General features: G+C 33.4%; 3 protein-coding genes across 13 annotated transcripts; 2 read left to right on the top strand and 1 right to left on the bottom strand.

The window, feature by feature from the left end:
- Window positions 1-314: 314 nt before the first annotated feature.
- Window positions 315-9078, top strand: LOC8264197 (DNA-directed RNA polymerase III subunit RPC5). 2 transcript variants are annotated; one of them, XM_015722953.3, is made up of 14 exons: window positions 316-839; window positions 937-1005; window positions 1114-1218; window positions 1452-1520; window positions 1765-1923; window positions 3040-3087; window positions 3619-3725; window positions 3850-3921; window positions 4528-4579; window positions 5237-5850; window positions 6900-7109; window positions 7215-7335; window positions 8076-8167; window positions 8513-9078. In XM_015722953.3, exons 1-13 carry the CDS (start codon window positions 438-440, stop codon window positions 8145-8147), a joined length of 2100 nt encoding a protein of 699 aa, XP_015578439.2. In that variant the 5' UTR covers window positions 316-437; the 3' UTR covers window positions 8148-8167; window positions 8513-9078. The 2 variants fall into 2 exon arrangements, with proteins under 2 accessions (XP_048232843.1, XP_015578439.2); XM_048376886.1 differs by lacking the exons at window positions 8076-8167; window positions 8513-9078 and adding an exon at window positions 7872-8066 and having other exon boundaries at window positions 315-839.
- Window positions 9079-11756: 2678 nt separating this feature from the next.
- Window positions 11757-18010, top strand: LOC8264198 (splicing factor U2af large subunit B). 10 transcript variants are annotated; one of them, XM_015722935.3, is made up of 13 exons: window positions 11758-12055; window positions 12665-12963; window positions 13064-13183; window positions 13292-13371; window positions 13998-14068; window positions 14174-14218; window positions 14325-14384; window positions 14461-14521; window positions 14611-14723; window positions 14836-15282; window positions 16966-17095; window positions 17425-17492; window positions 17605-18010. In XM_015722935.3, exons 1-13 carry the CDS (start codon window positions 11924-11926, stop codon window positions 17740-17742), a joined length of 1764 nt encoding a protein of 587 aa, XP_015578421.1. In that variant the 5' UTR covers window positions 11758-11923; the 3' UTR covers window positions 17743-18010. The 10 variants fall into 10 exon arrangements, with proteins under 10 accessions (XP_048232452.1, XP_015578421.1, XP_015578420.1 ...); XM_015722934.3 differs by having other exon boundaries at window positions 14171-14218; XM_048376495.1 differs by lacking the exon at window positions 17605-18010 and having other exon boundaries at window positions 11757-12055; window positions 14171-14218; window positions 17255-17492.
- Window positions 18011-19913: 1903 nt separating this feature from the next.
- On the bottom strand, window positions 19914-24122 carry LOC8264200 (ketol-acid reductoisomerase, chloroplastic). The gene is made up of 10 exons (XM_002525069.4): window positions 23626-24122; window positions 23414-23506; window positions 23220-23285; window positions 22857-22997; window positions 21863-22090; window positions 21648-21765; window positions 21418-21557; window positions 21134-21301; window positions 20798-20953; window positions 19914-20519 (listed from the first exon to the last, which is right to left on the bottom strand). Exons 1-10 carry the CDS (start codon window positions 23899-23901, stop codon window positions 20151-20153), a joined length of 1755 nt encoding a protein of 584 aa, XP_002525115.1. The 5' UTR covers window positions 23902-24122; the 3' UTR covers window positions 19914-20150.
- Window positions 24123-24968: the final 846 nt, after the last annotated feature.

Raw genomic sequence — 24968 nt, 5'->3', positions numbered from 1 at the left:
TTAAAATTTAATATTTAAAATCTTAATAGTTATATTTTAACATATAATTAGACTTATTAATTTTTAAATATGTAAATTTAATCATTTATATAAAAAAAAGTTGAATAATCATAAAAATAATACGTGAACTTAACAAAATTTGAAAATTGAGCGTTTGAACCTTTGTCAAATCTTGTTTCGAAAATAACTTTGTCAAAAATCATAATTCTTAAGTTTGAATACTTGATTTTGAAATCTAATTTTCGTAATCATACCATTATATTTTCATGTTGCGTTTTTTCTGAAACGACCGCGTTTCTTACTTCAACAATGACCTATATATTTCTCGAGTAAAACCCTGTGGACACAAAACCCCCCTTCGTTTTTCACTTTCAGCTCTGCTACGTCTTCTTTCTCATAACTTTTCCAGTCACCGGAGCTTAAATCGGCCACCGGGTATGGACGGCTTGGATGACCTAGATAAACCGAGCCAGGTCCCTTCGCGACCCTCAAAATACGCGCCGAAATCCGCCAAATTTAAACCCCAGCCCAAAACGAAACCGAACCCGAAACCAGACCCGCAACTGCCGTCTTCAAATTCAGAACTGCAGGAACCTCAAAACGCACCGCTTTCCAAGAAAAATGAAGATGATGAAGAAGAAGAAATTAAACCTAAAATCATTTCCACACCTAAAAATGAAGCATGGTTATCAAATAATGGCGCTGTAAAAATGGAAATTGATGATTCTATGGATGAAGATAAACGCGAAGAAGGAGAAAATGAAGAAGAAGAAGAAGAAGATATGATAGTTCGTGAAATTGATGTATTTTTTACACCTTCTATTGACTCAGCTACTCAGGTAAAATTTTAATTTAATATTTAATTGAATTCTAGCTTATCAGTTATCCTTATTCCAGAGAAGGCCTTATTGTTATTATTTTTCATTGTTATTTCAGCTTTATGTTATGCAATATCCATTGCGCCCTTGCTGGAGGCCTTATGAATTAGACGAACGTTGCGAGGAGGTGATTATTATTATTATTATTATTTGTTTTGGTTTAATAGAGAAATTCTATTGTTTGTAGAGAAAGCAGGATAAAAGAAAGAGGGTTGTTTTGGTCATCTATATGTAGGTTAGAGTGAAACCGCAAAGTACAGAAGTGGAGGTTGATTTGACTATAGATGATTCCAGCAATTGGGACCCTGCTCAAGCTAGCAAATACAATTTTAAAAAGCAGGTTTGCTTCTGGCACATTTTTATTTCAATAAGGTTCTTTTTATATATGAAATTTCAGTTTGTTTTCTTGTGGTTAATAAGAAAATGATACATACATGTTTAATTTTGATTGCATTAATTGCAAGTGTGATATTTGCTTAAGGTATTGCACATCCTTGTGACCTTGTGTATTGTTTTTAACTTTATATGTATTATGTCAGATAGTAATCATCTCATTTTGTGGTTTCTCTTTAGACTCTATCAACTTCATTTATGCCGCCTCGTGTCACTGGCTATGCTGTTGGAGTTCTAATAGGTAACAAGGTATGTAACTTGTATTGATTATCCTGCCCTGCCTTTGTTAACTAGGGCATGGGCCATGGGCATTATTGATATGAATGCCAGAATCTTTTTCTATAATTGATAAATCACTAGCCATTATTTCAAATTGAGGTTAGCTTTTTTACTATGCTTCTTAATGTCGGTGTAAATTTAATTTCAATTACTGCTATTTGGAAAAAACAGACCCTGTGGTTTATGAGGCTGTGGCTTTTCTATCATCTTGCAGCTACACCTGAATCCCATTCATGCAGTTGTGCAGCTTCGACCATCATTGGAACATGTTAATTCCAATGATTCAAAGAGGAAGAATAGTGCCACGCTCAATCCAGAGGTTAAATTGGAAGATTCTAATGAGGGGAAGCCTATTGGTTCATCAAAGAAGCAGGTTCTCTCTCTCTCTCTCTCTCTCTCACACACACGCACTCACACTCATACGTTTGCGTGCTCTCAAATAGACACAAACTATCTTAGCAGAATAATTGCATATAGTGCTTTAGAATGTCATTATGATGGCTAGTAATTCTCTTGAAGGTTGGGATCATAGTGTTAAATAAAGGGCGATACCGTTTCGTAACTCCACTTTAGTTTTAAATAAAGAGCGATGCTGTTTCATAACCCCACCTACTTTTTCTAACTAATTCCCTATTTTAGCTTCTCAAATTTAAACGGACTCTTCATTCAAGAGTCTTTCGCCTATATACTTAAATTTACATTTCTTTTCAATTTTGAGTTTTATTTAGAAAAACTATCTATAGAAATAATTAGGGAGAAGAGCTTGGGCTCTGTCAACTGATAACGAGAAAGGGAAATTCAGATAGATACCAATACCTATTACAGGTAGAAGGATAGAGATCGAAACAAATAACTCCCTCTGTCCAGAATAAAAAAAATAAGAGTTTGGAGCATTAAACATCTTGTATCCATAAAACATCTGATGTAACATAGATAATAAATAAATAGGAGTTAATATCATTCCAACTGCCATTCCAAAAGTAATTACTATTTTTGACATTAAAAGATATTTTTGGCTGGGAATTTTGGTTAAAAATTTAGGTTAGCAGTTGCTATCTCGGCCGAAGATATGATCCTTAAAACATTCTTATAACATGCAAATGGTGTCTACTATTGACAAAATCTACATGAAAAATGATTTGCACTTTCCTCTAAATTTGATTTAGTGAATTTTAGAAATGAATCTACATATACATTTATGCTCCTAGGCATATCTAATCTAATTGCAGTAGTCAATTGGAATTTTGCTATTGAGAGCTGGTCCTCTGCTATGCCAAAGCTGTATACGTTTCTTAATGATTTAGAACTATGGTGACTTGGGCACATTAGCAAAGCAGGGTGCAGTATCTCTAAGACCTCTTTGTGAGCTTATCTATAATATGGGTAGAATGTGAAAAGGCAACCAGACAGCCCACTCTATCTCTATTGAGATCAAGTATTGGCTGAGTTTAGCATCTACAAGTTCCTAAATATTTTTTTCCTTGTGCAGATCAAGCGCATGGAGGTGACAAATAATCAGATTTCAGATTCTGAGGAGGTAAAATAATTTTCAATCTTTTTTATTGAGATAGGGTAAAGTGTTTTTATTTATAATGGAACTTATTGTTACAGTCAATTTTTATATCTTTGATACCTATAGTTTTGCTGTATGTGATGTTTGATGATAAAAAATTAAAATCTGTGATTGTTTGTTTCTAAGTAGGCGAGGGTTTTTCTCATTCCATTTTCTACTATTTCTCATGCGGTTCATCCTGCAAACTATAATAAGTATTTAAAGATTAAAATGTAGAACATACTGCTGAAGTCAGCCAGCAAATTTAATATGTTAGTCTTTTAAAGAAGTTCAATGATCAGAATTGTGTGATGTAGAGGTTTCCAGAAATTGACTAAAGGGGAGTAGAGTTGGAGGCAGAAGCACTTTGCTTTATTATGTTATTTTATTACCAATTTAACAAATTTTCATGGTTCGTTAGTTACTTTCACGTTTTTCATTAAATTATCTGAAAACTGTACATTAACTTTTAAGTATTCACCATTTTGTATTCCCTTTATTTTCTTTTCATTCTAGTGTTGGATTTCGCTCAAGTACCATGGCTCCAAGAGTGACTTCTCTTCTAGATATTTAGAGAAAATGATTGCTCAAGAAAGCTCTCCAATGGAGTTCACAATGGCCCCGTATGATTTATTTGTTATAATTTTATTTGAGCTCTAGCTAATTCTGCAAATTTTTGCAAAGAGCTTAAGTGTTTTTTTCCCCCTGAAGCATTGACCGTATTGATTACTTTTATTTTACTTGAAGGTATGATTATATGAGTTCACTGTGTCCAGTAGCATCCAACGAGAAAACTAAGTCTAAAGGTCCTCCGAGAAGGTACTATTACCCTTTTAATTGCTAACATCTTTTTAATTTAATATCATCGGCGTGTTTGAATTACAATCTATTGAAGTCATTGACAGCATGCATAGACTTACGTGCATGAGTTTGCATCTTGTATGACTTTTGGATCCCTCGTTGTTGACTGTGTTGTTTGCCTTGGAATGAAAGCTTATTAAAAACTTGAAATAATAAAACTCCGAGCAACATCTTTTTTTTCTGGAGAAAATAATGCTCTGTAAGTTCGAGCAGGCAATTTCATTCACAATTTGGTTATTTGCTATATAGTTATGTAAATTTTATGATGCTCTGAGCTAATAAGGACACACTGAGATGCTAAATTATGTTAGCGTATCTCTGTTCTGCTAATGGAGATTATTATTTTCATTAGCATCATCTACTACTCTTAATTTCTATTAGAATTCTGCTTTTTAGTTGTGTGACCTGGTTTATGCTAATAGGAAGAATTTTGTTTCCAGTGGTTATGGGGGGAAGTAATTGGTATGTGTTGATTTCTTGATTGCTCTGTCTGAATGAGTATCTTAGCTTTTTATATATATCTGTTTGATATTAGAATTTAAAGATTTATTTGTGATGTTTCAGGTTTTTGCTTTCATTGCCACTGGCAGAGCGTCTCAAGAAATTGATTTTAGAGGTTTGTTCTAACTTAAGACGGTGAATATTTATTTCTGTTGATGATATATTTGCGGATGTCAAATTTAACCAGCTCACATCTGTGTCAGTGTGTGCACACATGTGTATGTACTGTTTTTGTTTGTGCGCATGTGTCATTGTTTTATGAAGGGTGAGGCATTATTTTCATTTCTTAACTGGTTTGACATCCTTGTTGGCCATATAGAAGATACTAACATGTTTATTTATTTACCTCACAACAAGAATTGTGTATTTATGATGTCTTTTTTTTGTTTATTACTCCTAGGGCTTACACTCAAGCAATCTAGTCCTAAACCTAAAAGATCTTTGCCTGTTAGAGATCCCAACAGAACTTATCTGCTTGTTTCAAATACTTCAATTGGTACACATAAAAAATAAGGCAATGCTATTTAAAGTAACGATGAAAATTACATTTCTCTGAATCCCTAAGTGATGGTAGCTTTCCTGTTATTTTAAGTTAAGAGTTATTGAATTTTCCATGTCTTCATTCTCAACCATGTCTCCCTAGTATTTTTAAGGAAGAAGTTGAAGCTGTGCTGGAATGTCATGTTTATTTTGTGATGCACTTATGGTCACTTTCTAAAACAGCTATCCAATTTATAATCTCTTTCTTGATAATTGGTGTTTCTATTAATAGGGGCCTCCGGTTCAACGGTTTAGTGTTCTTAAGCACTTTGCGCCAGATGACAGTGTTGAAGATGTCTTAAAAGTTCTTCAGGAATACGGGCAATTGGTGCAGGGGCTTTGGGCTCCAAAGAGTTCTTTGCTGTTTCCAGATGCAAATAGTAAACAGGGGATTAGAGATTATGTTCTTCTTCTATTTAGTAAAAATCTGGTGATAAACTCTTCACAGGTTAACTTCCCAGTCAAGATTAAAGAAGAGATTAAGAGCTTCCTTAATTTGTTTGCTGTCGAAAGGCCTTCCTTTAAGGATTGGAAGTTTAAAGAGCATACAGATACAACATTTATAAAGCTCTACCCAGATATTGTTAAAAAGCAAGAAGAAGCTTGGGACAACACAGAGAAAAGGTTAAGTAAGGTTTTTGATCGAAGTGGAAAAGCTAGTATGAAGAATGCTATACCAAAGCCCCCCATGGTTCATAATACTGTAAAACATTTGGATTCTGAAAAAAGCATGCCCAAAATTGCAAGTGGAATGAGAAGGCTGACTAAAACAACTATAACAGTTGAAACTCGAGAAGCTTTACTGAAGGCCCTGCCAAAAGTTTTTCAAAGTCACAAAGTTTGCAGGTATCTTTTCAATATTAATACTTTGCAGCTAACTAAGCCCTTAGTTTTCATTTTTTGTCATGTTGTATATATTTATTTGATATGCATCTACTGCATGTATAAGCATGAATCATGCACATGTTTTTTTATTACTTCTCAATCAATCTGTATGCAATGGCAACTCCAACCAGCAAATGATAGTTGAAGGAATTAGTAGGTGTTACTTCGAGATTTAGTAAATTTCACGATTTGATCATTACATTTTTCCAGTCATTGCATCAAAATTTGTGGCAGCTTTTATGAGCAGGTTGGAGGAAAGAGCGTGGTTTATGCTGGAGTTCTGCTAATAGAGATGTTTTGTTGGATTTACTAGACACACTGACAATTTTGATTAACTAATCTATTCTTCTATGTAAAAGCAATTTAACAGTATATCTCAAATTAGCAACAGAGGAAATGTGCAAATATTTCAATTTTGGTGCCATGGAATTATATTTGCTGTCTTAGCTTGTTTTTTATTTTGCTTTCTTACTAGTTTGAAATACAAAATTTGGTTGGACATATCCAAAAATGAAAAAGTTAGGTCTTGTTTGGAAAACTTGGTAAATCTGCTTCCCGAAAGTGAACAAAGCATTTTCAGCAAGTTAGCCAAACAAAGCATATATATTTTAAATCTCTCAGATGGAGTGAAATTCATACATTTACTAAGCATATTCTTTCATTTCTTTTAATTTTATTTTGATGTTCACATTTACTTTATGACAACCAAATCTTAACTGATTTCTACTTATTAATGAAGACAAAGTTGAACCATTCAGTGCTTCAGTGAGCACTTCCTATGTATATGAACATGAAGGAGAATTTCTGGACGTTTCATTTTTTTTGACCCTGTCAGCTTCAGCATTGGGTGTCAAAATTATACAATGTGATCTTAACATATGGTTTACAGGAGCAACTTATTTTTTTGACAAGTAATTGTTACTTTAAGCATATTGTTGACATAAATTGGTGGGATGTTTTGCAATGTTTTTGGGCTAAATGATTGGATTGCTATTACTATGTCCTTGCAGCTTTCAGTTGATTTGCCAAGGTTTGCGGGACTTGGCTGTTTCTCAATCTACTCTTCCAAAAGCTGATCCCAGAATTGCTGTAGCGGCAGCCTCTGGTGCTGATGCTCCTCCGGAGGAGCTTCAGGAAATCATAAGCCAAGTGGCAACTAATATTCATGGTTTTTATGTTTTGAAGTCATCACCAGAACACCCACAATATGATGAATTAAGGTTCTGATTTTCTTGTGAATTTAAGGAGCTTATAAGTAAATATTATACATTAATGTTAAACACAATTCTTCTTTTGCAATTCTGAATTGTTTCCCTACATTCCAGGAAAGTCATAATAGATCTCCTATTGGCACGAGGCCCCAATGCAAAGCTTAAGAAGGCTGAAGTCTTTGAGGCAGCCAGGCTTGCTTTTAAGAGAGATGTTACCAACATTGAGTACAACAAGGTCAGTATAATATATTTGATGATGCTACCAGCTTTTGTTCTCATATTTTTTTGGTGCATCATATTTTATTTCTTATTCAATTGGCATTTTCAGCTTGAACTGTATAATCCTCGTTATCTTGAAAGGCACAGTTGCTAACCTCATTGAATAATGCTCACCCCTAGCTTAGGAGATATTTTGGCTACAATTTAGGATAAGGGTTTGCTAAATAAAAAGATAGGGTTGAAATGGGCTGGAACTAGAGAGAAAATTTTTATAATTCACCGATTGCAACCAATGGGGACGGAAATTACACAGCAGCTGTGGTATTTGTTATGGATTAGTTATATCAACACGTCGGTTCCACTTATGCTAAATTGTTAATACATGGTACTTCAAAAATCATGTACTTTAGTGGGCCTGTTTAGATATTCAAATAAACTAAATGGGATTGAAAAGTTCTAATACACAGACTTGGAATTATTTTATTTTTGATTTTTCCTTTTTAGTTTTGTCTTTATTTTCTCCTTCATAGTCTTTTGCTTTTCTCTTGGCAGGGAGAGCAGGGGAGTAGTTGAATTGCAATAATTTTGTGGACTAAATTATTGAATTAACTTTGAATTAATTCATGTTGAAGTAATTTACAGAATTGGTGATACTTTAGGTTCTGCAGCTGGATGAAATGGGTGATAGTGAGTTGCATGATGCATCTATCTTGTTATTCAATAAAGTTATGGTCCAACAAATGTTGCTGTTTTCAGGTCATGACTGATTTTTGCGAATCCAAAGGTTCTGCATGGGTATTGAAGAGTGGTGACGGAAAGCCCGCATGATAGAGAAAATTAGTTGGAAGGTACAGATGAAAAAAATGATTGCTTAATGATGTAAGACTTGGATTCCTATTATGCTAGGCTAGGATCTGATATAATGACCTGTTGATGCATTCATATACATTATCAAAGATGACAATTGCACATTTATTAGTCAAGTGTTACTTCACATTGAAATCGGATTTATGAGGATACTATCTTATGACAGGATGAGCACTTCAATAACAAACACTTGAAGGCACATAATAGAATTATGGCATCTAATTTTAAGAAACCGGATCTGTTTACAGTAATTTGTTATCATCTTTCTTTAAGGTTTTATCAATAACCCTGTACGGTGCAATTGCACCGCCAATATCATGTTGCAGTGTATACAAGAGCCCTTTGTCAAGCTATGCTCGTGACTTTCTGGAAAGAAATATGACCAAACACTTCTGAAAGATACAAAATCAGAAATTACCTGCATTTTACTCAGGATAACAAGCAAGATTTGTGTTCCAAACTTGAAACTGCCGAAGCAAAGCACTTGAAATTTCCTAGACCGTAGGCATTGGTGCGGAAGCTACAAATGAGAGTGAATATGGTTCAGGCAATGATCTAGATGAAGATCAGAAAAGAGATTTTCAACCAGACTGATGGATGTGGTCCAATGTGCTGCGATGATTGAAATTCTGACAAGATTCATCAAATAGATTGCTGTTAATTTTGATTCAGGTTGACCATTTTTGAGCTGCTCTTATCACTTGTTCCATGTGGTGTCTCCAATAAACTCCATCCTTCTTTTTCCAAGTTCAATATTGCCCTGAACACATGGAAATTCATTGAAGTTTCCGTGCTTTGTGCTTTGTGATTGCATTTCCAATTTTATTTTTTAGGAAGAAGATTCTGATTTTAAGTCTTTTCTTTTTTATAAAAAAAAGTTAGATTTCAATCAGCTTCGCTGTTCAAGTATTTTCTTGATTAAATATCTGTTCTAGCTCATACTTGTTATGTTTGTTGATTTAAATTTCATTATTTCTATTTTCCAAAATCGATGGAAGTATTTGTATATGAATATTTTACCAAAACTCTTCTAAAATTGATGACTGTACGTAAATATATAGTTATTATAGGTTTTTGAATAACTTAACTTGGCACTTACAGATAAAATTTTATTTCACAATATAAATTCAACTCAAATATTTGACATATGTTGAAGACTATTTAAATCATAACTTATAACATATAAATAAATAATTTTTGTCACACATTTATTAATTAGATGGAATAGGAAAATCTTTTTGTTCACATTCATGTTAAATTTGTTCTTTTGACTCATATTAATTTCATTTTACTTAATCATATATTAGCCATTACTTCCATTTGAAATGCACTTTATGAATAAGAATTTGAGACATTGGAATACTAACTAATTATCAAGTTTATTCTCCAGTCAACATTAAGGTGGAGAAGTTGGTGTTGGCTTTGGAACCTATTCAAATTTTGTGCTTCATTATTTATTAAGTAATAATTTTCAATTCTAATTATAAAATCTAAAATTTAACTTTGGAATCAAAATCTAAAATAAATATGGCTAGGTTAGGGGTATTGCTCGACAAAAGCAAATAGACTTCCAAATATTGGAGAAGGTTGTATAGCTAAATTGGACTTAATAAATCTAGATTCAATTTTAATTCCCACATATTAGTCTAAGATTATAAATTATTCGGATATTTAATTATGTCCAACGACTTTTAATAAATCATTATTAATCTGATACAGAAATATTATATTACTATGAATTCATATTAAATTTATTTTTCGTTGGAGTTAAATATGAATATAATAACTGCATTTAAAATATAATTTTATTGAAGTATAATGTTGGTCTAAATAAAATACGATGGTATATATATTTCTTTTTAATATGGCCGTGTATATTGTATTATTCTAAAATATTTTTAGGTTTGTTATTAGGTGTTTGAAAAAATAGATTGAAATTCTTTATTTTAATTTATATTATTTTTATAAATTCATATAAAACCGAGTTGCTTAAATGTATTTTTTAAGAAAATATGAATGTATCTATTTCTTTTAATATGTATTCACACGAACTTGAATTTCACACGAACCCATAATATGTATTTGATAAAGTAGGCAAATGCCTTACTTCATGGTCAATGAGAAGTTTCGCATCCATAGGGACTTCTTCAATCCATATATATTCAGTATCGACAATATTAAGAATTTCAATCGAATAATTAAGATGGAAGGTAGATCAAGCAGTGAGTATATAACTAATTAATAGAATTAAATTTCAATTTATAATATTAAAATCACTATAATTACTGTTGGACTTTTATTTTTATAAATTATTTATAATTTTTGACAAATCTGAAAAGCGCTAACACTAATGACAGTAGCCATTAAATCCCTCGTTGATTTCTGGACAACATTTGTCATCCAACTATTACCCTCCTAATAACAAAAATGTCTTATTTGCCTACCAACTCTTAATAGGATAAATGCTATTTTCCATGGTTATCAATCTGGCCCACTCCGGCCAGTTGAACCCTGAACCAAACTTATATTTCAGTTTAGTCATGTTTATATCAATTCACTTTAAAATCAACGATTCGATCAGATCAACCAGTAATTTAGTGATTCGTTTATGGGTCGAAGTTGTTAAATAAATCATTTCTAACAAAAGATTTTAAAAATATTACAAATTATAATTCGAACACTTGACGATTAAAATAGAATAAAAAGAACTTAAACCAATAAGCCATATTAATATTATTCTTATTTTATTGTAAAATTTATTCTTTACAAGAATAATTAATATTTATCAAATAATATTTAAAATTTATTTTATATTAGCTTTTTATCTTAGAATTTTAATTTTAAATTGTAAATAATTTTATTTTATTATTTATATAATTGTACAAATTTATCAATTATAATATTTTAATCCTTTTAGATCATTAAAATATACTACATTCGATATATTAATTTCATTATAATGTTAATAAGATTTATTAAATTTAATGTAATTTAATATATTTATAATTTATATCATAAAAGCTATTAATTTTATATATTGTATAAGTTATTTAATATATATTTAAAAAGTACTAATTCAATCTCGATTGAATTTTTAAATCTTGATTTTTAACCTTATTGGATCGAAATTTTAGTTAGATCTAAAGAAATTGATATTTATACTATATAGGCCACAATTTTTTTATTTATATAAATAAACTTTTGGTGCAAAAAAAATTATGGTCTTAACACTTTATATTATAGAAATAAACCTATTATTTCATATTAGATATTGCAATTTTTTTATTTAATTCAATAAACATTTGTATTGAATTATTTGAATCAGTGTAAATTATATATATAATTATTGTAAGAACAAAATAAAATAAAATTACTTTTATTAAAATTAAAAATCTAAATACTAATTAATTTTATTAAAATTAAAAATTTAAATTAATTACTTTTAATTTTTTTTACTATTTTAGATCCGTAACGTGTCAGAACTTTTTGTTTTACCAGTCTTTATATACAGCATAAGATATTTATGAAATTCCTTTAGTACAAAATAACCAAAGTACCCTAATACAAAGTCCGATTTTACAGTTACACAGGACTACGATTTCCAGGTCGATATTTAAAACCCAATTCCATGCCCTAGATTTCTCAACTTTCTCTCTCTCAATTCTTACCCAAAAATTTATAGATAAAGAAGATAAACTCGGGAACCTTTTCTATAAGAAACAGAATCAAATCATAAGATGACCGATTACGAAGGAGGAAGATACGAAGGAAACGGTACCGATTTTGATAACGATAACTATGGTAGCGCCGACGGCGGCGGCTCTTCTCCTCCGGCTCGTCCTGATGATCACAGTGATTCGAAATCTCAGGTAATGTAATTGAATAAGAATTTTTTTAAAATACTTTTTTCCTTAAATTGTGCATTCTTGTGGATGTTAGGGTTTTGTAGAGTTCTGTGAACACTGTTTGCGATGTAAGGTAAGGATGTGTAGCAGATGTTTCAGCTTGGTTTAGGGTTATGATAAAATATGGAGTGTGTTTTTCTTTTTTTATAATTGGGCCTTATTAGTGTAAATTTACTCTGAAATTTATTTCAGAGTGATTTTATAAATTTAGATTAATGAGATTTGCTTAATATTGGACTGTCTCATTAAATTTCGGATACTTCTATTAGGTTTATTACTTTAGACATGTAAAGCATCATGCAGTCAATTAAACTCATTTGTTTAATGTGTTACTTTACTGGATTTTATTTACCTTTTTCCTTTGTTGAATTGATTGTAAAAATGTCATATCTTGGTAGTGATTTTATGCTTGTCATTTGTTTTTGACATTCAAAGCATCTTGCAGAAAGTGAATTATTTTCAAATACTGACATTTCAGATATTTCTTCTTTTTTCTTTTTAACATTTTAATCCTAGTTGTCCATAATCCTTTGTATTTTTATCTTTGTGCTGATAATAATTTTTAATTTACAGCACGGGTCTCGTGACCACGAAAGGGAGTCTTCAAAAAGTAGGGAAAAGGAAAGAGAAAAGGGGCGAGATAAGGAGAGGGATCGAGACCGGGATAGGGACAGGGATAAGGATCGCGAGAGGGACAAGGATAGGGAGAAAAGCAGGGATAGAGATAGGGATAGGGAAAGGGATCGTGACAAGGACCGTGACCGTCATCATAGAGATCGTGATCGCCACAGAGATCGCAGTGAGAGGAGGGAACGGGGAAGAGATAGAGATGATGATGATTATCACCGAAGCCGAGACTATGATAGGGACAGGTGGTGAAAAAATTTAAACTATATCTGAATGCTATTCCACCTTATTTCATTTACTTGTTACATATACTATTCTTACTTTATTTGTTAATGCTAATCATAGGCGAAGAGACTATGATCGAGATAGGGAAGAGAGACATAAACGTCGGTCACCATCTCCTTCAAGGGGCAGATCAGAACGCAGATCCAAATCCCGCTCCCGTTCCCGCTCACGTTCGAAGAGGTATGCTTTGTTATTAAATTATTGATTAATTCGGGATGGATGAGCCCAATACTTGACTTAGGAATTTCACTTATTTTTCCCTTCCATGCTTACTATATATGCTTGCAGCAAAAGGATCAGTGGTTTTGATATGGCTCCTCCCCCATCTGCGATGTTAACTGGTGCAGCGGCGGTGGCTGCTGCTGCAGGTACATTTTACCCTCCTTCATAGTCAAAATTGTCATATTTCTTAACTGCCATCTTTTTTTTGTGTGATCTAGTGTGGAAAGTTCGTACCAATTACATGATGTCATTTTGGTAAGCGGTAATTTTTCTTTCATTATGTACTTATAGCTTTCTAAAGCTATGGTCTGTGAATGGGCTGTACTCTTATTATTATTTATTGCTTGGTGAAATAATTCTGGAACTGAGAGCGTTTTTGGTTTTTCTTGTGTTTGGTGTTTGTTTGTTTGTTTTCTGTCTCGTCTTTTGTTGTAAGGCAATGTTGGGCTACTTGCCCCACTCTGCTGACTATGGGCGTGAGCCGACTCTGTAGCTTTTATGTACAAGGAGGATTCAATGCACCGGTTTGATGGTTCTTGTTCGTCTTCAACTGGCAACTATTGCCTGTTTTGGTAGTCATGCAAATATTTCCTCCAGTACTTGAATAAATGATGTATTCCTTTCATCTCTTTTGATAAAGTTATTGTAAGAGTTAGACCTTTAATTGTTCCATTAGAAAATGATGCAGGTATCAATTTTGATATGTTGAATGCATTATAGTTTATGTACAGTTTAGTATTCTATTCTAATTTCTATCAAACCATCTCTGCAGGTCAGATTCCTGGGACAGCTCCTGCTATTCCAGGAATGTTCCCCAACATGTTTCCTTTAGGGACTGGTCAGGTATTTCTTACTGATTTGACTTATTTATTATTGAATTTTGGATACTTTTTTTTTAAAAATGATTTATTAGTTCTTAATTTTGTGTCATTTGTTTAACTGCAGCAGTTTGGTACTCTTCCTGTTATGCCAGTTCAAGCAATGACACAGCAGGTTGGGAGGGTTAAAGATACATTATATCTGCGTTTTGGAATTTTCATGTTTATTTATGAGACATCAATTCCTTGATAAATTTATTTGGTTTATATTGTTGTTTTAGGCTACTAGGCATGCTCGGCGGGTATATGTTGGAGGGCTTCCTCCTACAGCTAATGAACAGGTTCTGTATTCTATTTTATTGTTTTGGCTGATATCCCATTCTTATTTCTGACAGTAGTTTTTATTGTATCCTGTAGTCTGTAGCAACATTTTTCAGCCATGTAATGGCTGCTATTGGAGGGAATACTGCAGGCCCAGGTATGCTGATTTTTTATTTTTCCTGATGACCAACTTAACTACCAATGATGCTTTGAGTCTCTAAATATTCTCATGTTTGCTTTCACAAGGCGATGCTGTTGTAAATGTTTATATTAATCATGAAAAGAAGTTTGCATTTGTGGAGATGAGATCTGTTGAGGAGGCTAGCAATGCAATGGCTTTAGATGGGATTATCTTTGAGGTAATTGTACCTTCTTGTTGGATTGTTGTAAGCTTAGGGCTTTAACCTGTTCAATTTTATGTTTCACGGTATGATCTATCTGAATTATTTCTATGGGGAAAAAATTAACCAGGGAGCTCCTGTCAAGGTGAGGAGACCTAGTGACTATAATCCGTCTCTTGCTGCTACACTTGGTCCAAGCCAGCCCAATCCAAATCTGAACCTGGGTGCAGTTGGCCTAACTCCAGGCTCTGCTGGTGGGCTTGAGGGTCCAGACCGCATCTTTGTGGGTGGGCTTCCTTATTACTTTACAGAAGCACAAATCAGGGAGTTGTTGGAATCTTTTGGGCCTCTTCGAGGTTTTGATCTAGTCAAAGATAGGGAAACTGGGAACTCAAAAGGATATGCATTCTGTGTTTATCAAGATCTTTCAGTTACAGACATAGCTTGTGCTGCCCTGAATGGAATAAAAATGGGTGATAAAACTCTCACTGTTAGGCGTGCCAACCAAGGTGCTAACCAACCTAAGCCTGAGCAAGAGACTGTACTGTTGCATGCCCAGCAGCAGATTGCTTTGCAGGTAAAGTCGCCGTTATCTCATGATTTTCATTCCATCCCATCTACATATAACAATAAGAGTAAACAGAGTCACTGTATATGAACAGTGATATTCCAATTTATTTTTCCAGATGAAATTACACAAACGTCCTTGCTTACAATTTGCTAATTGAAAAGTCCAGAATGCCTTTGCTCCCTGTGCCAGACTACTGAAAAGACGGCAACTTATCCCTTGCTCCCTAAAACAATGCCATGCCATCTATATATTAAATGACTAATTTTTCGAGCCAGCAAAATATCTTCTGGTTTAATAGTGCTCCTTGACAGGGTTAGTTTTGACTTTTTAATTTATGCATTAAAGCCACCTGGCTTTCTATTTAAGCTCTTTGGCATCACATCACATACCCTTTTTTTTGCTGAGTTACTCTCCTGCCCATTGAGCTTTAGTATTAGCATGCCTTAGACTGTCATTTGGTTGGTGGGGACTGACTTCTCACTAGTTGACACTAGCTAACCCAAATTCCATTATCTACACACTTTCTAGATGAGGAACCGCCCTAAATTAAAAAAAGAAAAACTACATTAACTTTTCTCTCACACAACTGTTTCTCCATAGAGAAGAACCCAGCCTAAACAATGGTCTGTTGTGATTTTCTTGCTCTCATCTCTTCGCCTTGTTCTGGTTCTTCTTCTTATGATTTTTTTCTGTTATTATGTTTTAAAAGTGAATATGGGTGTTTTTGGGTCTGTTCTCTCTCATCTCCACTTTGCTCTTGCGTGATTTAGATGGGAACACTGGTGTCTTTTGATGTGTCCCTGAATGGGTCTGGAACCAATTTGGTGTTTCCTTAGTTTAGATGATTATTTGCTAATGTGTATTATTTTGTTGTTTTATTTTTTTCCTACCAACTTAGAGAGTATATATTTCTTACAGAAACTTTGACTGTGTGTTTTAACGTTTATTATCCTATTCTCTTAAAAGTATAATTTTTGCTACATTATGCTCCTTAATTCAAAATTTATGCTATTAAAAAATACAAATATACTAAAAATTTGAAATTTATTAAAAAAAATTGACACTCTATCTAACAGTGTTTATTTACTGAATTTTCTTTTCTTTTACAGAATTATGATCGTCAATTGGAATTTTGAATTTTTGACATAAATAGAATAGAAATTAAAAAATTATTTAAAAGGTTAATACAATTTTTAAAATTTGTTAAAAAAGATTTACATTTTAACTGATAGAATTGCATTCTATGCTTATTTCTTACTCATGTTATGTTGAATAAGTTTGTTAACATACAAGTAGTTGGTTATATTTTATCCTAACAAATAAAGACATAATTATCTATCTTTAATGTTGTAAGCCTATTACTGTATGAAAGGAGCAACCGGCGTTTGGAAAGGATATTTTGGAATTTTTCTATTTTTCTGAAAAATGCATATATAAATTTATCTGATCTAAATGTTAATATTATGGTAAAATTTGAATTATTAGTTGATGATATATTTGAAATACATTAGAATTTTAATCAATACTTATTATATATTATAATTTATAAAATTTGTCTTGTTGCATCGTGTGGGTGAACTTACTAGTACTTTTACATATCTAACATTTTCCAATCCTTTCTGTTTAATTTCTTGTCTCCTCTAGTTTGGTTTTTGTTCAGTTAATTTATTAAGCCTTATCTTTTTGCAGAGGCTAATGTTGCAACCTGTGCCTACTAAAGTTGTATGCCTAACTCAAGTTGTCACTGCGGATGAGCTCAAAGATGACGATGAGTATGAAGACATATTGGAAGATATGAGAACTGAAGGCGGGAAATTTGGTAAAATATTTGGACTGTTTGTTTATATTCCAAGTTAGCTACCCGTTTTTCTTCCTGCAAGGCTTTCGTAGTTAGCCCTAGTTTAATGTTCTCTTGCGAGACTTCTTACATAGTAATTGATTTTCTTTATTTTCTTTTTGTTGTATGTCTGTTTTACAGCCTTTTGTAGTGCCACATTCTGCTATAAAGAATCAGGCCTAACATACACAGACAGAAGACATCATTATCCCCTATTTATATTTACTTGAGATCCTTTTTTTCTAAAAATGAAACTATTGATTTCAAAAACTTCTGTTGGCTTGTTGCATATTTTCACACTTTAAATGCAGGTGCATTGGTGAATGTTGTTATCCCACGCCCAAGGGGAGATGGTGAAGCTGCAGCAGGAGTTGGGAAGGTTAGTGCCCGTCTCCCTATTTTCGGGTGCATAGGATTTGTCCTTGGAACTTGTCCTTAAACATCTTTTCTTCAGCCTAGATTTTTGAGCACAAATTTCGTCCTGTTCTCAGGTGTTCCTGGAGTATGCAGATATTGAAGGTGCTTCAAAAGCCCGGTCAGGGATGAATGGGAGGAAATTTGGCGGAAATCAAGTTGTGGCTGTGTTTTATCCAGAGAACAAGTTCAGTCAGGGAGACTATGATGCCTAGCTGCCTCCTGCAATTCGTCACTTGGATTTTGCATTCAGTGACGTTCTATTATCAAGCACCTATAGCTTAGATTATGATGGTGTGGTAGGATGTTATTGCTGATAACTGGAGGGGGTTCCCTTTTGGTGTTCTAGTTTGCTGCTGTTCTATTAAAAGGAGTTGTAACGGATGATAGTATTCACCCTAGTTCAGATGAACTCTAATTTCATAGTGGGTTGTCAAAACAGTATCTTGTTTAATATATAGCCGTTTATTTTTTTTTTCTTTACGTTTTTAATCTCACTTTTGAAGCCCTTAAACAGCCTTTCTGAGCTCCCTCTACTTTCACATGGATTGTCAAAACAGTATCTTGTTTAATATATTGCTTTGTGTTTGTAACATCTATATAGGCAATACAATCTCCGTGTTATTTGTTTGTCTTGCGCACAAGGGGTAGACTTCTTGAAGGGAAGTTGCATAATATACATGCATGTAATTCCTACAGGTTATAGAGATGTATAATTTTATACGCAAAACACACAGAAATACTATCGTGGGTGGTCAATCGAAGAGGAGGTGGATCTGGATTGTCTATCGGAATGGCCGATAGAGAAAATCATGTTGAAGAAATTGACCTTGATGCTATTGGAGACTAGAGCAAGTATTATGCTGCTGCTTCCATCAATTATTGTTTGCCACTCGCAGTTTTGTCATCTGCTGCACAATCAATTACTTTCTTGAAGTTGAAAGGTTTTGGTTGTGTTTAAATCGCAGGATGATTTGAGGCTCGACTCTCCTATCCTCATCATGGTCTTGAGTCTCAGGTGTTATCCTGGATGAAGACTCTTAAGGGCTTGGGTATTTGGAGGGAATATAAAATAGAATTTTGTGTTTACTTATCCTCTGTTTATTTATTTAGAGAAACATAAAATAAAATTTTGTATTTATTTATGGTATTTTTTTCTAAAATAAAAATAAAAAACAGTTTTTTCATGTTTTTAAATTATAACTAAACTTTAAAGATTTTTGAAAATAAATTTAACATGTTTTATTTTTTTCTTTGCATAAAAATTCATAAAAATAATGAACTTTTTACTTCATTTATTCCAAATATATTTTTTATACTTAAAATATTATCTAAATAGAAAATATAAATTTTTTTATATAATAAATATGTTTTACAAATTTTATAAATTTTTTATGAAAATATTTTTTATTTTTTTTCAAAAACTAAAAAATAAAAAAAATAATAAAAAATTCTCTACAAGTAAACAAGCTCTAAAGGTTTCATGTTATCAATCGAAATTCTTTGAGATAGAATCTTGTGATGATCTTGAGAATATTGAGATTATTGTCTTGAATGCTCATTGTTTGAAGGGTTTAATATTTTCTTGAATGCCCATTGTTTAAAGGGTTTAAGACATGAAAAGGAGAGTTTCTGTTAAGATTATCTGAGAATAGCATTTCTGCAAGCAGGTCGATTTATTTATCAGCAGAGAATGTTCTGTTTCCGAGTATATTGCATCTCAAGTTCCAAGTCCTGTTCTGTTAGAGAATTTGAAACTCTGCTGCTGACACTTATTGGAGGATGTGCATTTGTTTTTTGCCCTAATCTTAAAAGAATACAGTTTTACGACTGCTCCAGGTTGCAGGAAATTTAGATCCTTGCTCCTAATCTTGAATCTTTCATCCGCAACAATAGTACGTCCAAGCCCACGCAATATCAACGTTGCAGCCACCGAGTTTCTTAATATCATAGCATTGAAGAATATTGTTTTAACCAGCCGGTGGCTCAAAAACAATGTCTCCAAGAAATTCCCTTTCCTCGAGAATGTTAAATTGCCGGAATCTGGAAGAGGCTGACATTGATGAAATAAATTTATATTCAATAGTCTTTAGCGTTGGAGACGAGGTTGTACCTGTACGACAGAGTTACCAGGAGTTCAACCTGACCATTCATTTTGGATTTGATGATCGCATTAAAGGACATAGGATGGCTAAGTTCATCAGTGACTTTTCATCTTGTTATCTGTCTTCTAGGGATGTGTTATAAACCCCAACTGGATTGCTAAGCCAGTGGGTACACGTTTCTTGTTAAAATTAAAAGCGGAGTTTACAAATTCCAGTTATGGTGTTTTAGAGGAATTCTAGTTTTGTATTATCACATATATTTCCCAGTTTTAACATCCATGTAATAGAAGCGCACAGACATGTCTCGTACATAGAAATATTTGAGTACTACAAACATCACACGAGTAAGTTCATAAAACTAGACCATAAGTTGTTATTCAAAGCAACCTTCTCACTCAACCTTACAAATAAGAACTAAAAACTAGACCATAAGTTGTTATTGGAAGCAAGCTTCTCACTCAACCTTACAAATTAGAATTCTACTAGCCGATCGAAGAAAATTTTTTTTCCCCTAGATCTCAATTGCTAGATTGGCGCAATTCAGGTCTCACAAAGTCGGCATCTGGGGGAACTGAGATGTCAACTGTAGGTCTCAATTGGGCGCATACCTCTATGGCACCATGCACTGGATCTGACATGAAGTTGCTGATAAGATCACATTTGACGGGAGTACCATTGTCCACTGATACCATAGCTTGCTGTGTGAGGATATAGTCAAAACGAGGAGCCCATTTTCTTGATCCCAATCTTGCTGTTGTCGAGCAGTTGTCAACCATAAAAGAAACCCCACGAGCATGCATAAATGGATTCAAAGAATCCACCGACTCGATCACACTCTCATTAATGATCTCAGAGTAGGAGTGCCCTTTCTTTCTCAAGATTTCAATCTGGGGAGCAAAAGATAGAAGCATTAGGTATTGAACGACCAAATAATGGACAGAAAAACACCATCTATTCCATTATCTAACAAAGTGACAAGGTAGTAGCATTCAGAACTTATCATAAGCCTCAAACAAGAGAGAAAGAGAAGAAGAATAAAAATAACAGCTTGGTGAATTCTGTAATTGTTTTCCAACTTTAGAAAGAAACCTTCAGTAGTTAGAAGATTGGGCCATGGCAATTCTGCATTTTACGGTCCCATTTCATTCAATAGGAAGCATCATACCTGAGCCATCATTAGTGCCACATAGACTCCAGCAGTGAAAGGATCTAAAGGACCTAAGTCCCCTGCAGCCCGAGTTGATCGAACTCGCTCACCAACCTTCCACATGCGTGTCTGGTCAATTTTACCCATTGGGAAAGCTGGCAAACCATCCCTTTCCTATAACATGACAACACGGAAATCACATACAATAGAACTTCTTCTCTAAAACAGGTTAGACATTGACGACAGAACAAGCTCAAAATTACATCTTATCATAGGCAAGGAGTTATGATCTTCCTCACAGATATGAACAAAAGCACCATTTGAATTCCAAAAAAGAAGAGAAAATGAACATACATAAAAGCGACGCCCAGCCAAGACAACACTGCGGATCTCACTACCACAAGCTACATCCTCATAGCACTCATACAAGATGTCCATGCAAGGATAATACGAGGCACTGTATGCAGTCTCAAACTGTTTTTTGCCTTCTTCAGACAAGGAATTGTATACAGCCAACATGCCCTTAAAGAAGACAAAATATGAAAAGTTAACCACGGATGCTTGCTTCATAATCAACATTAAAAATGCATGAGAATGATCTACTAAATAATATGAATCAAATCCGATTGCAAGACAACCTGGGTTGAGATGGTCTTTGATATAATTCCTGTTATGCACTCAACAGTATTCTTGTAAGCCTCATCTTCACTCATTCCGTTTTCAGTGTATCGTCTAAATAAAGACTCTACGATTCCATGAACAGCGCCAAGTAAAATGCCTATAAACCACAAACAAAAGTCACATGTCACATGTCACGCAGTAAGAGCACAACAATATATAGATGACGATAACAACTAGCTGCACTCACCGCGCTCTCCAAAGATGTCACTCTTGTACTCCTGTTCTAGTGTAGTGGCAAAAGTGAAAGGAGAACCAAGGGCAACCGACCATCCCAAGGCAACATCTGTGGCTCTACCATCAACATCCTGTTAACAGAAAAAAAATTAAGACTGAAACAGTCAATGAATGAAATAAAGCCTAATGGACATGCCCAACCTCACTGCATATATATGTTCATATAACCTGGTGGACTGCAAAACTAGAATTTATTCCAGCACCATTTATCTCTTTGCCTTGAACATAAAGTCTCCTCACAGATGGACCCATTCCCTTGGGACACACAGCAATAACACTAATATTCTTTGGGAAGTCGAGTCCCATTGACTGCAAATGTCCAAGAAGAAATCCATGGGAAAGACCAAGTATGCTGTTTGGCTTCATATGGGAGAACACTTTCTCATAATTATCAGCCTGTAAACAAACCCAAGATCATTCTTGAGAGGAAAAAAATTATAAAGAAAAGAAAAAATGAGAAAATTGAAATATGAAAACTGTAGAATTTATAAGATTTCTGATTACACTTCATTTTTGCTAAGCATCAACCAAATGGAAGTGAAACTCTTACATAATTAATAATACAGAACTTTACTCATAGAAGAATCAAACATGCAAAAAGAAAATAAAAGACAGAGAAAGTAAGAAGCTAAAGGATGTGTTAGAAATAAAATGAGAAGTTAGCAAATAGCAGTTTAGTTATCCAAGAAACCCAAAGATACCCCTAAGAAAAAGGAGGTTCACATCATATATCAAAATTTAGCATAGCATACACCGAAAAGAGCACACACAAAAAAACAGATATTGAGTACATGCATCCATGAAGATAAAATTTTACATTTACTACTTCCTCAAAGAGTTAACTTCTTTAAGAATTGGATCTCATAACCTACAGGAATCAAACTACTAGAACACATCTCATACAAAATTTGAAAGAAGCGTACACATCTCCACTCTCATGCGACTTTTCATTATATCTTGTAAGTGACAGATAAAAAGTTACAAAAAGTAAGGGCAGGGATTATGAGAATATTTCCAAGCTTTTCCCTCTTTCCTCTCTCGCATAGAAGAGCAGGAATGTTCAATGTAGGCAGTGCATTGAGCCAAATCTAACAGCCAGAGAGTTGTAAAGGTCAGCTAAGGTTTTTCAGAGTAAAGAGTTAGTGAGTATTATATAACACACCTGCGCAGCATCAGATATCAATAGGAGTACAAGATCACTGCCAGAAACAGTTTCCCAAATGTCACCCAAAGTCCCATTCTCTTCAGTAAAACCAGCAGAACGAGCTTCAGCAAATGAACGAGATCCCTTCCTGAGTCCAATCTACATTATACAAAAGTAACCATCAAGCAACATTAGACAAATTAAACATGTAACATTGTTTTGGAATGTCTAAAAATGCAAGAATGTCAATTCCTACATATAATTCTCGTGTTTGGAAACTTCACAAGTGACATGATATGGCAAGATTCAATTCATGCAGATGATTATTTCCATACGAGCCCATAGAGTGGTTGAATATGAAAATATGGGTGTGTTAATTACCTTTACTACAATATCAGACTTGGCTTCTCCTAGAGAATCCCTTAAATTCTGAGCTTGAGCAGGACCCTTCAATGGATTTTTTTTTTAGAAAAAAAGAGGTAAAGATCATTACTTTATCCTTTACAGATGAAAAAAAAAAGACATTACAATTCTACATTAACATAAGAAATCGTTTTTTTATTACTATAATTCACCTGGGAACCCCAACCAATAACACCAATCTGCTTGATTCCTTTGAAAGCATCAGGTAGCAACTTGAACAGATCTCTCCCCCCTCTTACAATGTACTATAACACCACATCATCAAACAAAACAAAATCCAATAAAGATGCCATATTTTTTTCTTTGGTTTCAAGCAGAAACAAAAAGAAAATGTGAGAACAAGAAAATCCAATTTTTAAACAACCTCGTCATGGCCAGCAAGAGAGATTTTCTCTTTCTTGAAAACAGTAGTTTCAAAATCAAGAGAAATCAAAGGCTTAACAGCTGGCATCGAGACCATACTACAAGCACCAACAGCTGAACCGCCGCCGCCATTAGCTCTAAGCGACTTAAAGGACTTGGACCTAATTGAAAGAAATCCTAAAGTACTGAGACTAGAGGAGGATGAGATGGATTTCGGAGTTGATAGAAACGGCGTCGGTTTAGGAAGAGTAGCAGAAAATGAGGCAGTGGCAGACATTTGTGAGGACGATAAGAGCTGAGAAGAGAAGGAGAGATTCCAGCGACTAGTTTTCAGTGAGTTTAGCTAAAAGGATGACGACACTTGTACTCGTAACAGTCGTTTTATACTAATTTGTAGTTAGATACGTCTCCTATTTTCTATTGCCTGCTATTGTGCGCCGTTACCGTAATACTTCTATTGTGGGTTTTGTCGAAGAAACAAATGGGATGAAAAGAAGAGATCATATTTTGGAATTATATCATATTTTTACATTCAAGAGTTTTAACATATTCGAATTCAAATATTTTCGGGTGATAAAGATTCTTTTGGAGGAGAAAGATATGCAAATAATGTTTGAAAATGAAAGAAAAAGATTGGGGTTTTGTCCATTACCTATATATATATATATATATATATTTCTTTTTTTATTTTTTCCTTGAGCGTTGGTTTTAACGTAAATCAAGTAAAAGCAAAAATCATATTAATGGATAATAAGCTGATTTGATTGAGTTTTTCCCCTCTACTTTTTCTACTTCTAAACAAAGAAAAAATGTGTTCACTACTAAAATATAAAAATGAAATAAACATAAAAAATATGAAAAGTTTGATTTGATTTTGATATACTTGCTTCTTCTTTTTTTCCTATGTAATTTGAGTTAGCTTTTATAATTAGATTACTGTATCTCTTGCGTTAAAACATAAATTAAGATCAAATCAGATAATAATTTATATATTTTGTTATATACTATATTATCACGGTTATCGGTTATATATTATAAATATCAAGAGATAAAAGTATTTTTTTAGTTATTTTTAAATTTAAAAAATATTTAAAAAAAAAACAGATTTTACTAAAAACTAATTTATACATTTTTGTTATAAAAAAATATTAAATCAAAAAATTTTAGACATATTTTGTAATGCTTGAAAATGATTTTACATTAATTCCAGTTTAATTGAAGTATAAATAAAAAATAGATTTTACATTATATACTAAATAATAAAATCAATGTAGACTCTAGAAAATTATTTTACTGTCTGATCCACTTCAAGCTCTTAATTTGGACTTATTTGTCAATGAACAG

The sequence above is a fragment of the Ricinus communis genome, chromosome 7 (genome assembly GCF_019578655.1).
Source record: "Ricinus communis isolate WT05 ecotype wild-type chromosome 7, ASM1957865v1, whole genome shotgun sequence".
In the NCBI taxonomy this organism is placed as follows: Eukaryota; Viridiplantae; Streptophyta; class Magnoliopsida; order Malpighiales; family Euphorbiaceae; genus Ricinus; species Ricinus communis.
The sequence above is the reverse complement of the archived record's forward strand: the minus strand, read 5'-3'. Positions and strand labels throughout refer to the sequence as shown.

Bases quoted from the DNA above. Each gene is read 5' to 3' on its own strand.
- LOC8264197 (XM_015722953.3), top strand. From the start codon at position 438: ATGGACGGCTTGGATGACCTAGATAAACCGAGCCAGGTCCCTTCGCGA. The intron at 3,726-3,849 runs GTATGATTTATT...TTTTACTTGAAG, and splicing joins ATGGAGTTCACAATGGCCCC to GTATGATTATATGAGTTCAC. The intron at 7,110-7,214 runs GTTCTGATTTTC...CCTACATTCCAG, and splicing joins CCACAATATGATGAATTAAG to GAAAGTCATAATAGATCTCC.
- LOC8264198 (XM_015722934.3), top strand. From the start codon at position 11,924: ATGACCGATTACGAAGGAGGAAGATACGAAGGAAACGGTACCGATTTT. The intron at 12,964-13,063 runs GTGGTGAAAAAA...TGCTAATCATAG, and splicing joins CGAGACTATGATAGGGACAG to GCGAAGAGACTATGATCGAG. The intron at 14,069-14,170 runs GTATTTCTTACT...GTTTAACTGCAG, and splicing joins TTCCTTTAGGGACTGGTCAG to CAGTTTGGTACTCTTCCTGT.
- LOC8264200 (XM_002525069.4), bottom strand. From the start codon at position 23,901: ATGTCTGCCACTGCCTCATTTTCTGCTACTCTTCCTAAACCGACGCCG. The intron at 22,998-23,219 runs GTAATTAACACA...TGTATAATGTAG, and splicing joins AGTCTGATATTGTAGTAAAG to ATTGGACTCAGGAAGGGATC. The intron at 21,558-21,647 runs GTGAGTGCAGCT...TGTGGTTTATAG, and splicing joins TGACATCTTTGGAGAGCGCG to GCATTTTACTTGGCGCTGTT.